Below are 14,232 nucleotides of genomic sequence, written 5' to 3'. Positions count from 1 at the left end.
CCACCACTCAAACATGCACCTTTTTATCTTTTATATTTTGAGTTGGGACACAGCTTTTCATCTGCTCACGTACATTTTTCAGTAAAACATTCTCTCCAGTAAACAGGATACAGCTCATTTTAAACAGCATTTATACACAGCATTTTATGTTGCTAGGAAATGTTCTGAGGCAGCAGTTCATCATGAGATCAGGTGAAAACCAACAAGGAGTGGTTTTTAACAAGTGAGGTTTTCCTGTGCAGTCAGTTAAAGCTCATCGGGCTCGCTGCGCTCGCGGGAGGAAACCCAACGGGACACGATCAGCTCCTGGAATAAAACCCAATGAGGAAGGAAAATCCCAAAAGGCACAGGAAATCAGTGAGGGATGGGGACTGGGTCTGTACAACTGATTATGTGTATGATGTGGCCACTGAGGTGTTCTGGCAGGTGACTCTGTTTGCTCCTGAAGAGAGCTGAGCTCTCACACTTTCCCCCTTTTATTTCTGACCTTACCTCAGCCCTGCCATCTCTACAGGGTTTTAGGAAGCCCTAAATGCTGCCATGCCCATTATCAGCAACATTCCCATTCCCACAGGAGGTGTAAAGCTTACAGAGATCCCACAATGCACTTTGCATGAAGGAATTGGATTGTATTGCAGCCACGTGTGCAAAACCCAAATCAAGGCAAAGAAGGCAGAGTTGTCCCAGGGAGTGTGAAAAAGCAGGAACTCACCTGAACCTTGATTCTCTTCATGCACTCTGGGGTTGCCATCTCCTCTGCAGTCATGTCAGAAGGTCTGATCAGGTAGCACAGCATGAGCTCCTGTGGGCAGCAGCAAACACAGCAATCTCAGTGGGTTAGGGAAGCACCGTGGAGCTCACACTGACAGCCTCAGGGAAATTCCATCTCACTGCTCAAAGGAAAATCCTGGGACATGGAAAGGGCTTTAAAAACAGCAGTGGCAATCAGGAAACAAGGGTCCCTCAGGTCTTGCTGTTCCTCACACAACTTCTAACATTCCTCCAAGTGGCAGAACTTTCATAATTATTATTATTTAACAATAATTCTCCCAGGATTCACCTGGATATTGAAAAAGGAAACTTCTCTGCCACTGGCAGATCAAAGTTCAGCAGGAGGATTCTCTTCCCAGCCTCAGTCCAAGTCCCTGCCCTTTGGAGCCAAACTTTATCATCCCAAAGCTGCTTTTACCCCAGAGCTTGTACCTTAGAAGCATTTGCATTTGTTCTGTTCAGCCCAGACAGGGACATCCAGCTGAGGGGTCTGCGAAGGGAACCTTCAAAATTATCATCCACCAACTCAGCAATGACAGAGTAACTGGGAAACACAGCAGGCAGGACAGGTCACAGAAAGGAAATTGGCATTTTCTGAGGACAACTCAAGAACCAGGGGCTAAAAACTGGCATTAAACAATCTGCCAGCTTGCAAACTGTGACATTGAGTCTTTCTATGAGGAAAAGAGGAGAAATACTGAAGTTGTGCATGTGCCCAGTGGTGCCTTCCCTCCCCACCCTTCTGATGTTTGTAGCATTCTCTTTGTTCATGCCAAGCTGACATTTATAACCAATTTATTTTCTAGGAGTTTAACCTGACTAGCCAACAAATAAAGACAATTATCATCCCTTCAAAGCTCTCCCAAATTACATAAATTACCCAGATCACCTATTTTTCTAAATTAGTATTACAAAATCCAATTATTTTCCTGAGTCCATCATCATCTGAGTATAAATCCACTGCAGCTTGTGATTTTGAATGCCTGTTATTTATATTTAAAGAAATGGTGTCATTTTCTAAATTAGTATTACAAAATCCAATTATTTTCCTGAGTCCATCATCATCTGAGTATAAATCCACTGCAGCTTGTGATTTTGAATGCCTGTTATTTATATTTAAAGAAATGGTGTCATTCAGCTCCTCTGCTGAAGGGATTTTCACATTCCCAGTGTGAACACAATGTATTTTGAGTGATGAGTATGTGCTGAACCAGTGAAGATGCTAAACTGGTGTGAGTGCAATTGAACTGAAAGAAATGAGCAGAAACAGGAGTGTCAAACCTGGCATGGTAGAACGGGGGCCCTTTCCTATACAGCACTGAAACAAAAGAGAAACACCTCAGTCAGATCAGAGTTAAAAGGGTTCAATAGCAGGGCTCGTCAATATTGTCAAATGTTCTGTAAATTTTAATTACACAAGAAAAAAAAAACTCTTCTGAATTCTGCTCAGAATTGGGTTGTCCCAGCAAGTGGAGAGAGGGAAGAGCAGCAGAGTGACTCAGGGCAGGGCAGGTCAAAGGCAAGGCAGAACTTTAGGAATTAGCAATTGTAGGAAAGAGTTTAGGATGGGATTTTTTGGCAGGGATGATGAATTCAGCCAGAGCTACACCCTGACCTAAAGGACTTGCTCAGCACACCCCCCAAAATGTGCCACCACTTCAGCAGCATTAAAACACCTGCTGGGCTGCACACATCCAAAAGCACCTGACTCAGTGCACATTCTGTAATAACTGCACTGCTTGTGTTGACATGAGCCAAACTGAGCTCTTGAGCTCCTTAGCAAGGACACCACTCATTAATTCTGTAATATTAAACCTCCAACCAAGAATAAAAAGAGCCAAGTCCATTCTCTGGCTCCCCCAAAACCCCACACAAAGAAACAGTGCTGGCAGTGAGTTCAGCAGAAGTCCAGCTTCTCTTAACTGGGATGAATGAGGTGCATGAACTTTATTGTGGACTGGGATCTGAAATCAAACCTGTTATTCTAGAGACTGTTAACACTGTAGGAGATGAGCTTAGGAGAGGACAGAGAAAGTTGGGAAGGGAATTTCAGTGCAATCCTGTAGGAATTATGAACCTCATGAAGCAAACCAGACCTTCCAAGCTGTCTCTTCACCTCCTGGATATGGGATGTTCCTTTCCTCTCCCATCCCAACTTCACTGCTAACCCCAAACATCCTCTGCCAACTGCAAGCAGCAAAGGCTGCTCCAGTCCAGCAGCTCCTCACTGAGTTCCCCTCTGGAGTTCTGCCTTGCCTGGAGGAGGGCTGGGCAGGAAATGACCCCATTTTTGGGGAGGTACTCACAGAGATCCGTGCCATACTTCAGCCCCACCTTGGGCACCCAGCCCTTGCCCCTGAAGTAGTGGTAGGCCATGTAGGTGGTTTTGAAATCAGGCTTCACCTCACTGAACACTTGCCACAGCTTCACGATGCTCAGGGGCTCCTGCAAAGCACACAGCACTGAGATAAACCAGCCACGCTCTGCTGCACAGCATGAAAAATACTAAATACCACAGCAGCAAATCCTAAACACCACAGCACCAAATCCCAAACACCACAGCAGCAAATCCCAAACACCACAGCAGCAAATCCCAAACACCACAGCACCAAATCCCAAACACCACAGCACCAAATCCCAAATAAACAGCACAGGCTGCTGCACAGAGCAGGAACTGCAGCCAGCAAAGCAGAACCCCTGGATTCAAGGCAGGAACCTGCTGCTCCACTTAGTGGCTCTTTTAGGCAGTTCACAACCAGACCCATAATACCCCTATTAAAGGAAAGGCTGATAAATCTTCAACTAAAAGCACAGGTTTGAATTATTATGGCATTACATGAATTAATGCTTAAAACTCCAAGGAGTTTTGCCATCTCAGGTGTGATTATTTACCATATTATTTCTCCTATAATTCCTGCTTAAGTGAAAACAAAAATCTTTTCTCTGCAGACAGACAGTGCTTAATTATATTGATCTTGGTAAACTTAAAGCTTTCAGAGCTGCATTTCCTAAACAGAAATATCATTGCTTGTAAGAAAACCTTCCCAGTTCCTGTGTTTGATATTTCCTCCTCCAGAATTAACAGCACAAATCACTGCCATACAGGTGAAGATTCAGACTAAACCATATCCAGAGAAAAAGCATCCCCAGTAATCCAAAATTAATCCAATCTCTTACCTCACCATAATAAATACTTAAACATCCCAGAGCATACACCAAGAAAAAAGCCTGAAAAAACAAACAGAGACACTTTAACTGACAGCTACATTCCTCCTGTAGTTTATACACAAAGCCTTGCAAGAACAAAGGCTCCATTCATTAATTTCCTACCATGTCATCCCTGCTGGAGGCATGCTGTTAAAACTGACATGTAAATACCATGAGAAGCACCAGAATTGAAACAGGATTCATATCAATGTTGTATTCCTGGTATTTCTGTATTTAAGTGCTGTCACAGGTCTCTGTGTCAGTGGGATTACTCACCTAAAGCAAACAGGATTGGACTCTGGTTTTAACCATCTCAGGCAATTATCACAGCATATTAAAGCTAAGTTAATGACTAAGACAATCCAGGTCCTTAGAGACACAGGACCCAGTATTTTAGAACCATATTTTCAATGACAGTGTAACATAGATTAAAGTTTACTTTTTCAGATGAAAAGCAAACTAACTTGCACTGTGCTTGACACATACCTCTTCCAAGCTGAGTTGTAAGTACTCAAAAATCCTAAATGGGTTTTTTCTGCATACTAATACTTCCTTCTTGACAAGCTACAAGAAAAATTAACTATTATTAAAATGTTGAACTGGAAAAAATAATGAATTCTGAAAGTAGTTTTGTCTAAAAGATTAGATCATTTTTCTTACATTCTCATGTGCATGAGTGGAGTCATCCTCAGGACAGGAGCTTCCTTCTTCCTCCTCTTGCACCAGCACATATTCTGGAGCACATTCCCTGGAGTCCATCCCCTCCCAAGCCCCCTGCTCAGGGCTCTGCTTCCCCTCGAGGCCCCAGAGCACAGGAGGGTGCCTGTGGCAGGACCCTTCAGCCATTTCCCTGGGATCCCCCTGTTCCTGGTCCCTGGAGGCACTCCCAGGATCCAGGGCTGCATCTCCTCCCTCCTTGGAGTGCTGCTTCTGACCCTCAGGGCTTTGGGCTCCCTCCCTGCCAGCAGATTTCCTGCACACTTCTGCATTTCCTGGGCTCCCTGTGGTGCAGCTGTGCTCAGTCTGTCCATCCCCATCCCCTGTGCAGAAGGGCAGCCCCAGGGGCTGGGTGTAACTCTCCAGGATTCTGCTGATGGAGCAGCTGTCCAGGCCCTGCTCCTGCAGCACGCTCTGAGCCCACTGCACGCGGCGCTGGTACCTGGGGAACACAGAAATGAGGAATTCCAGGGATTGATCCTTTCATTCAACTGCAAACCCCAGAGGGGGCAGCACAAACACCCCCAGCAGCTGTGGGCACAAATGGGATCAGTGCTGGAGGCTCCAGGTTTTTAGGGAGCCTCATGAACACCAGGATTCTGCTGCCTGCTGTGCCTTTGCTTGGCCTTTCCAGTTCCCTGGCAGCAAACAGCATTGCTGAGCCCTGCCAAGGGCTGGGCAGGTTCACCAGGCACAAGGTCCCTTCTCCCATGAAATCTAAGCCTGAGTTCCCCACAAATTTGGAATTGGAATTGTGGGATTGAAACATGGAACAAGAGCCCTCCCACTTCAGCTTTTATACAGCCAAGGACTGGGAGCAGGAGCTGCAAAACTCTGCTGTAACTGCCCTGGAAACAGCAATGGCACAGCAGGAACAGCAGTGGAAAATTCTCCAGCAGGAATCACCCTTTGGAACCAAACCCCTCAGTTTGAACACAGAAATGAGGAATTCCAGGGATTGATCCTTTAATTCAACTGCAAACCCCAGAGGGTTCAGCACAAACACCCCCAGCAGCTGTGGGCACAAATGGGATCAGTGCAGGGGGCTCCAGGTTTTTAGGGAGCCTGAACCATGGAACAAGAGCTTCAGCTTTTATACAGCCAAGGACTGAGAGCAGGAGCTGCAAAACTCTGCTGTAACTGCCTGGAAACAGCAATGGCACAGCAGGAACAGCAGTGGAAAATTCTGCAGTGGGAATCACCCTTTGGAACCAACCCCCTCAGTTTGAACACAGAAAGGAGGAACTGCAGGGATTGATCCTTTCATTCAACTGCAAACCCCAGAGGGTGCAGCACAAACACCCCCAGCAGCTGTGGGCACAAATGGGATCAGTGCAGGGGGCTCCAGGTTTTTAGGGAGCCTCATGGACACCAGGATTCTGCTGCCTGCTGTGCCTTTGCTTGGCCTTTCCAGTTCCCTGGCAGCAAACAGCATTGCTGAGCCCTGCCAAGGGCTGGGCAGCTTCACCAGACACCAGGTCCCTTCTCCCATGAAATCTTAAGCCTGAGATCCCCACAAATTTGGAATTGGAATTGTGGGATTGAAACATGGAACAAGAGCTTCAGCTTCTATACAGCCAAGGACTGAGAGCAGGAGCTGCAAAACTGCCTGGAAACAGCAATGGCACAGCAGGAACAGCAGTGGAAAATTCTGCAGTGGGAATCACCCTTTGGAACCAACCCCCTCAGTTTGAACACAGAAAGGAGGAACTGCAGGGATTGATCCTTTCATTCAACTGCAAACCCCAGAGGGTGCAGCACAAACAGCCCCAGCAGCTGTGGGCACAAATGGGATCAGTGCAGGGGCTCCAGGTTTTTAGGGAGCCTCATGGACACCAGGATTCTGCTGCCTGCTGTGCCTTTGCTTGGCCTTTCCAGTTCCCTGGCAGCAAACAGCATTGCCAGGGGCAGCTTCACCAGGCACAAGGTCCCTTCTCCCATGAAATCTTAAGCCTGAATTCCCTACAAATTTGGAATTGGAATTGTGGGATTGAAACATGGAACAAGAGCCCTCCCACTTCAGCTTTTACACAAGAACTGGGAGCAGGAGCTGCAAAACTCTGCTGTAACTGCCTGGAAACAGCAATGGCACAGCAGGAACAGCAGTGGAAAATCCTCCAGTGGGAATCACCCTTTGGAACCAAACCCCTAAGTTATATCCCTGAGAAATGACATTAATCCCATCACTGAGATATTTACAACTTTCAGCTACTATTTCTCATAGTCTTCAATCATGACAGAGTTTTTAGAGCCTCTTCTCTTGGAATATAACATTAGTTCATTGTTAATAACATTTAATGTTATTAAAATAACATGAAGTCAGTTGAAACATGACTTTTCACTCTGTGAAGGTGAAAATCTTGCACAGCATTTTTTATTTCCCTGAACAAAATCCTCAGGCAGCAACCTCAGCCCAGGTAACAAGGACATTAAATGTAAATTCCAGGTGTCAACACAAACACAAGTGCCCCTGCAGGCTCCTGATAAAGCTGGATAATTCAGGGCTCTGCTCTTTGGTATATAGAGGACACTCCTCTCTGTCCTATTATTTAATTACCATTTAATTTGCACTTGCAGGTTTCTACAGAGGCAGAGCATTTTCAATAAAATCCCACTTTTATTGATGCTCAGCATCTGCAAGCAGCAGTAACTGCAGCAGCATTAGTAATAATATGGTTACTGTTTTCCTTACCTAAAATTGAGGGCTGCAGGAGCAGAATTTTCAAATTCAAGTGAATTTTTAAAGTTACCATAGAATTGAGTAACTCACCTGCACATGCTTAATAGTTTATACACTATTTAAACAGAAAAACAAAAAGTAGCCCAACACTGTTTTGCCAAATGTACAAACTACCAATGTTAACTGAGACTTAAAAAAAAAGGTAAAATATCAAAGTATTGTAAAAGTTCAAGAGCTGCTTCAGCTACACCATAAAAACCCAATATGGAAATGGAAGAGAGATTTTAAATAGCCTGCCCCAGAAACTTCTTTTCCTGCTCCTCACTTAGAGAATGTTTATTATGCTTGTAATTGTTATGAATTAATTACCCATTCTATGCATGCACTCAGCCTTGGCTTCTATTCAGCAATCAACACCTGCATGAAAAACCACCCTGAGGATCATCCCCTACCCTATTTCTGCTTCTTCTAAAGTGATTTAGAAATGAAATAATGAGAAAATAAATGGAAGCAAGTCACCCTCAGTATTTATACAGCCAGCAACCTGAAACCCAGTGTGAGAAATAGAAACCAGGACAATCTGTTTGCTAAAAACACCAAGAAAAAAGCAAATTATTCACTTACTTTTGAGCTGTAATTATGGGCATGCTGGTGTTAACACCTGTGTAAAGAAAAAGGATCCATTGTTTTAGCAATATAAGGGTGGTTTTGTGTGATTTTGGTCACTGGGTGATCTGCAGCCTGGGAATTGTCCCCATTTTCAGTCCTCAAAGCCATTTTGGTGCCACTTTTCCAGCAGGGACACAGCAGAACCAGGAAAGGTACAAATGTAACAGGCTGCACAGAGGAGAATTAAACACACTTTTTTCTCCAGACACTTATGGAGGGACAGGATAAACAATCCAGTGATGGCCACTGGGACTTCACTGTCATGGCAGAGGTGAGTACAAAATGAGGTTTTACATAAATGGCCAAGAGCAGAATGGGTGTGACTGGCTCCAAGCAGACTGAAACCTTCACCAATCCTTCCCTCATCATTGCAGAGACACCAAAATCTGCAGATTAAACCCAAGGAAAATAAGGGGGAAAAGCCCCAGGATGATCCCTTTACTTCAGTCTTCCCCAGCAACAACTCAGTGAAGGTTTGGGTGAATGCACTAAGGAATAATCCACATGGATTTCAACTCTTGGATTGTTCCTAGGCATGAGAGATGGGGAGAGACAGATATCCTTCACCTGATCCAATCCAGCAGACTGTTCTGCATGTAATTTATAAAAATATACCTTCAGGGGGTGAGGAAAGGTGAGAAGAACTCCCAGAGCCCCCATTTACCTCTCCACTTGGCCAGCAGCTGAGGATCTGAAATGCTGAACACTGGGCGGCTCCTGGAGAGGATCCCTTTGCCAAAATAGCCCTGCAAAGGACAGAAAAGCCCAAATCATCTCATGGCACACAAATTAACTTCTACCCCCTTATAAAATGTGCAATGGTGCCACCAGCTGGAGCAAACAGCTCAACTCCTGCAGCATTTCAGCCCTGCCTAAAGCTTGTGTAGCTGCTGGTTCAGTATTCAACACCTGATTTAACCAAGTGTTTAAATCCCATTTAGCCTGGAGAGTGTTGGGCCTTTTCCCTGAACTCTAAATATTTGTCAGCCAAAAGCTCCCAGCAAATGTTTGAAAACAACACCTGAAACCAAGGAGGTACCACTGCATTAGAATGGTACTCAGACAGAAAAAACTGAACACAGCTTGTTTTACAGAGGAATAAATCACTCTGAAGTTCAAAGAATTATACAAGCACTTATAAAACATTAATATTTCAACCACTTGAGCTTTAAAAACAAGAAAATGCTTTGAAAAGTTGCACAAAATGCTGAAAGGAGACATAAACATGAAGGCTTTGCAGCTGTTTCTTAGCTCACAATATCACTTCATTCCAACATTTATTTGCTTGGATAAGAAAGATTTTTCACATTTCATACAGAATACATTTTTTTTGGTGCTGATTTCAGGAGAGAAGGGAAATATGGAGAATCACAGGAGGCTGAAGGGGCAGGAAAGATAAAGGCAGCAGATTTGAACCAGTGTTATGTTTTATCTGCATTTAAAACACTACAAACATTGTGCAAACAGGGTGCAGCACCTTGTTGTAGAGCTGTTCAATATCCTCGGGGTTCCTCACGATCACATTGTTGTTGATGATCTCAGCCTGGCAGAGTCTGAAATCCTTCCCTCCCACATCCACAGGAAAGGGAGCCTTGTAGGTCTCGAAAACTCTTCTTTTCCTTTTTGGGGGGTGAAAAACTGCTTCTGCCATGTCTTAATTTATCCTCCTAAGGAGTGGAAAGAAAAGATTTAACACCCGGGGATTAAGGTTCACCCATTTTTTTTGTATTTCAGCAAGACCCCTCCTACAGCAGCACATTCTCCGTGGATCCTGCAGGGTAACACAGGTTTAATTGTGCAACTCAAACAGGCAGGGATGTGCTGGAGATCTCGGATTTGCCTCTGGGGCATCCCCAGCACAGCAGCCAGAGCTCATGAAGGAAACTCCAGCAAGAAAGGAGTAAAATACATCCAGGAACAAAGCAGAGCAACGAGCACAAAAGGAGAAACCATACAAGTGCTTAAATATGAACCGATGTGAACAGCGTGAGCTCCAGCAGCGCTGGGGCAGCGCTCGCAGAGCAGGGCGGCACTGCGGGGCCGTGTGTGCGGGACCGGGGCTCACAGGGACACCCTGGGGCTCTGGCACTGCAGGAGAGCCGCGGCCCGGCAGGATTCTCCGCCTGACACCGGGATCCGCTGGGCTGAGGGACCGGGATCCGCTGGGCCGAGGGACCGGGATCCGCTGGGCCGAGGGACGGCGGGCAGCGATCCCCTCAGGGATCCTTCAGGGCTGCCCCGGGATCCATTCACGGCTGCCCCGGGAGCACCTGAGGGCTGCGCCGCATCCCCTCAGGGCTGTCCCGGGATCCCTCAGGGTTGCCCCAGGATCCAGCCACGGCTGCCCCGCATCCCCTCAGGGCTGCCCCGGGATCGCCTCAGGGCTGCCCCGGGATCCCCTCACGGCTGCCCCGGGATCCCCTCACGGCTGTCCCGGGATCCCCTCAGGGCTGTCCCGGGATCCCCTCAGGGCTGCCCCGGGGAGCTCCCCGGGATAGCCGGGCCCTGCTGCAAGACCCGCACTCGGCCCGGGGTGTCCCGGTGAACTCCGGGCCAGTGTCCGGTCCCGGTGGGTTTGAGGGGCAGTGTCCGGTCCCGGGGTGTTCCGGTGGGTTTGAGGGGCAGTGCCCGGTCCCGGGGTGTTCCGGTGGGTTTGAGGGGCAGTGGCCGGTCCCGGGGTGTTCCGGTGGGTTTGAGGGGCAGTGTCGGGTCCCAGGGTGTCCCGGTGGGTTTGAGGGGCAGTGTCCGGTCTCGGTGGGTTTGAGGGGCAGTGCCCGGTCTCGGTGGGTTTGAGGGGCAGTGCCCGGTCCCGGGGGGTTCGGGCAGACCGAGCCGGGCCGTTCCCGCCGCCCGCGCGCACCACGCACCGTCACTGTCACCGTCACCGCCGCGCCGCCACCGCGCCTGCGCACTGAGCCCGCGCGGGAACGGCCCCGCCCCGGCCCCGCCCCGAGCCCGCCCCGGTACCGCCCGGGGGTCCCGCCCCGCCCCGCTCCGCTCCGCTCCGCTCCTGGTGCCGGTCCCGCTCCGTCCCCAGTCACGGTCTATTCCCCGTCCCGCTCCGGCCCCGGCTGTGCTCCATCCCCGTCCCGCTCCATCCCCGTGCATCGGTCCCGCTCCGTTCCCGCCAGGGGGTTCGGTCCCGCTTCGTCCCAAGCCCAGAGGGAGATCCGGTCCGTGCCGTGGGGTTCCGGTCCTGCTTTACCCCTGTCCCGCTCCATCCCCGGTCCAGGGGAGGTTTCGGTCCCGCTCCATCCCCGCCGTGCGGGCCCGGTCCCGCTCGGGTGTCCCGCCCCGGCAGAGGTGAGGCCGCGGTGTCCCGGCCCCTAGCGAGGGATGCTCCCGGCAGGGAGGGACCGGGAATGTGCTCCCGGCTCTGCTGCCGGGCTGCGGTGATGTCCCCGCCGGGATGCGGGGCTGTCTCCACCGGGATACGGGGCTGTCCCCGCCGGGATGTGCTGGTGTCCCTCCCGGGGACAAATCACACGGCACTGGCGGCTTTAGCGCGACCGAAGTGAGAGAAGCTTTTGGAGTGAGCAGTGAGCTCCTCCATGAGCAGCGGCAGAGCCACAAGCGGAGATGGTTAATTAGAGACAGGGACAATGTTCTGCTCATTTGGGGACAGCGCAGGGACAATGTCCTGCTCATTTGGCTCCGGGACAAAGCCCGTGGCTCGGTGGCACCCGGGACAAGGCACCGCTGTCCCATCAGGTGAGGCTGATCCCGCAGCTCAGAGCCAGCTGGGCACGACAGGTTTGTGCAGCTATAAAATAAAAGCACCTGAATAAAATACAAAGGGGTTTCACTATTAGGACCTGGTGTCTCTTTTTCTACAGCTTGAGCCCTGCTTGTCCAACCCATGGTCACACCTTCACCTGCTCCTGTTTGAGGCACCTGGGAGGTGCCACTGTCACACAAAGAGAAGAGAGACAATTTGGCTGCAGGGATGCAGACTCTCAGCAGAGAATTCTGATTCCCAGCAGAGATCAGGGAATTCCCTGATGAAAAGCTGTAATAATATGTCCTTCTTAGGAGGTATTTTATCTCATTCCTGTTTTTTTATGGTGAGCCAAAGGGCAGGCAATAGCGATTACAAGGGCAGACAGGAATTATTGCACAAAACATAAGAACACTCAGCTTGTGTTCTTACAGTTATTGCCTGCAGAGGTGTGCTTGATACACCAGCTCAGGACTTTTTGATGTTGGTTTGCATAAAAAGTGTTGAAGCCAAACCTCAGAGGGGCCTGATGTGATCCTGTCACCAAAGCACAGAGATGCTCTGGTAACTTCAGGTTCATTCTCAGAGCTCTGCCATAGAAATACCCAAATTAAAATATTCCAGGCAACAAAATGAAAGCGGCCCAGCATCAAAGATGCCACTCTCAAACCAAGTCTCACTTGAATGAAAGCAAGTTTATCTCTGCTAGCTATATCTGGATTTTCTCTTTGTGCAGACACATTTACTATGAGACATTCCCTGCAGGGAGAAGCAGACAAAACATGAGGAGCTACAGGTCACTCACATTTCATTATCAGCCTGCAGCCTTGGAGAGAACCCACAGCCAGCCCCCAATTAAATCACTCACACTCCTGTGTCTTCAACCCATAATCTGCTCCTGTCCCTGATAAGCCCAGATCAAGCTGCAGCCAGAACTTGCTGTCTGAAGGACAAGCTTTGGATGAGTCACACCTCGTTTCTTTTATCTATCAATTTCTTCTATCAGTAATTGTGCAGACACTCTCGGCAGTGTCTGCATGTCCCTGCTGCTGCTGAGGCAGCTCAGAGCAGGCAGCTCCCTGGTGACAGGCTCTGAGCTGGGGCCCTCGGGGTCACCAGGGAGTCAGGAATGTCACCTGCTGTCAGGAGCCACGGGGAGAGGCACAGTGTGAGAATCCGTGTCTCAACACAGCAGCACAAGGCTGAAATCACCCAGTCTAGAAATTGTACAGGGCACAGAAATTAAGGTGTCCAGGGCATCTACACAGGAGCACAGATACTTGCATGGATATACCCAGCAAAAACTAACAGTAAGGTTAGGACTTAGTCTTTTGTCCTTGGGTGTGTGTGGCAGCCATCTTGACACCTTCAGTGTCATGCCTTTTATAAGCCACAAGAATGGAAAATTTGGTGGGTGATTGGTTGATGATTTATGATCATTGTTTGTATTTTTGTTTGTTTTTTGGGGGGGGTGTTAGTTCTGGGGTTAATTCTATGTTTGTTTTGGGGTGGTTATGGAGTGATGATGACAGCTGGTTATGGTTTTTGACACTAGGAAATATAGAGGAAGGTTAATTGAAAGTATATTGATTGTCGCAGACATCTTTTATGAAAAATCCTTTCCTTAGGATTTTTCCACCTGAGAAGCTGAGAGGCCTCAGGAACAAAATGTAACCAATGGCTATCTGCTGCTGTGGAATGCAACAGGTGGATCTTTAATTAGCCCATCTTAGATGTTTGTAATTAATGACCAATCACAGCCCAGCTGGCTCGGACAGAGAGCCGAGCCACAAACCTTTGTTATCATTCATTCTTTGCTATTCTGTTCTTAGCTTGCCTTCTGATGAAATCCTTTCTTCTATTCTTTTAGTATAGTTTTAATGTAATATATATCATAAAATAATAAATCAAGCCTTCTGAAACATGGAGTCAGATCTACATCTCTTCCTCATCCAAGAACCCCTGTGAATGCCGTCACAATTGATGATAAATGATTTGGATAATGTAGGGATATATGGTTTAATTATTTAATAAAAAAAAATACGTCAAGATAAAAAAAATGAATGCGTAAAATGGGATTTAAATATTAGTTCCTAGTAAATATGTGAACAGACCTGCATAGTTCTGCAGGACCACTGAGATATGGGAGGAACAAAACAATGTTGTACCTGTGAGTGAGGACAGCACCGAGGATTGTACGTGTCCATCACCGGGGCTTTTCACAGGCTGAACAAGCACTCAGGAGCAGTACAGATACAGCCAATCCCTCCTGCAGACACGGGGCTGCGCTCAAAGCCCTGCAGATCGCTTTGCGGGCAGTTTCCAGGGTGGATTTTCGCTCCCCGGAGCGCTGCGGCCGTGCCTGAGTGCGGCAGAGCCGAGCTCCCTGTGCCCCGCCGGGCGCAGCTCCTGCCCAGCTATCCCCGCTCTGCCCTCCCTGGCTGGGAATGGCACCGGGAACACGGAATTC

General features: G+C 48.2%; 1 protein-coding gene across 1 annotated transcript; it reads right to left on the bottom strand.

The window, feature by feature from the left end:
* Positions 1-16: 16 nt before the first annotated feature.
* Positions 17-10,961, bottom strand: TSEN2 (tRNA splicing endonuclease subunit 2). Its single transcript, XM_071440067.1, has 12 exons — positions 10,912-10,961; positions 9,522-9,711; positions 8,709-8,790; positions 8,000-8,036; positions 4,639-5,137; positions 4,465-4,542; positions 3,949-3,999; positions 3,078-3,216; positions 2,053-2,089; positions 1,204-1,315; positions 713-802; positions 17-306 (listed from the first exon to the last, which is right to left on the bottom strand). The coding sequence occupies exons 2-12, from the start codon at positions 9,693-9,695 to the stop codon at positions 247-249; spliced, it is 1,359 nt and encodes a 452-aa protein (XP_071296168.1). The 5' UTR covers positions 9,696-9,711; positions 10,912-10,961; the 3' UTR covers positions 17-246.
* Between the last annotated feature and the right edge of the window lie 3,271 nt (positions 10,962-14,232).

Source organism: Agelaius tricolor, unplaced genomic scaffold, assembly GCF_023055355.1.
Source record: "Agelaius tricolor isolate 1412-34295 unplaced genomic scaffold, bAgeTri1.0.p SCAF_14, whole genome shotgun sequence".
NCBI classification, from domain to species: domain Eukaryota; kingdom Metazoa; phylum Chordata; class Aves; order Passeriformes; family Icteridae; genus Agelaius; species Agelaius tricolor.
Note: the sequence above shows the minus strand (reverse complement) of the source record. Positions and strands in the feature narration are given on the sequence as shown.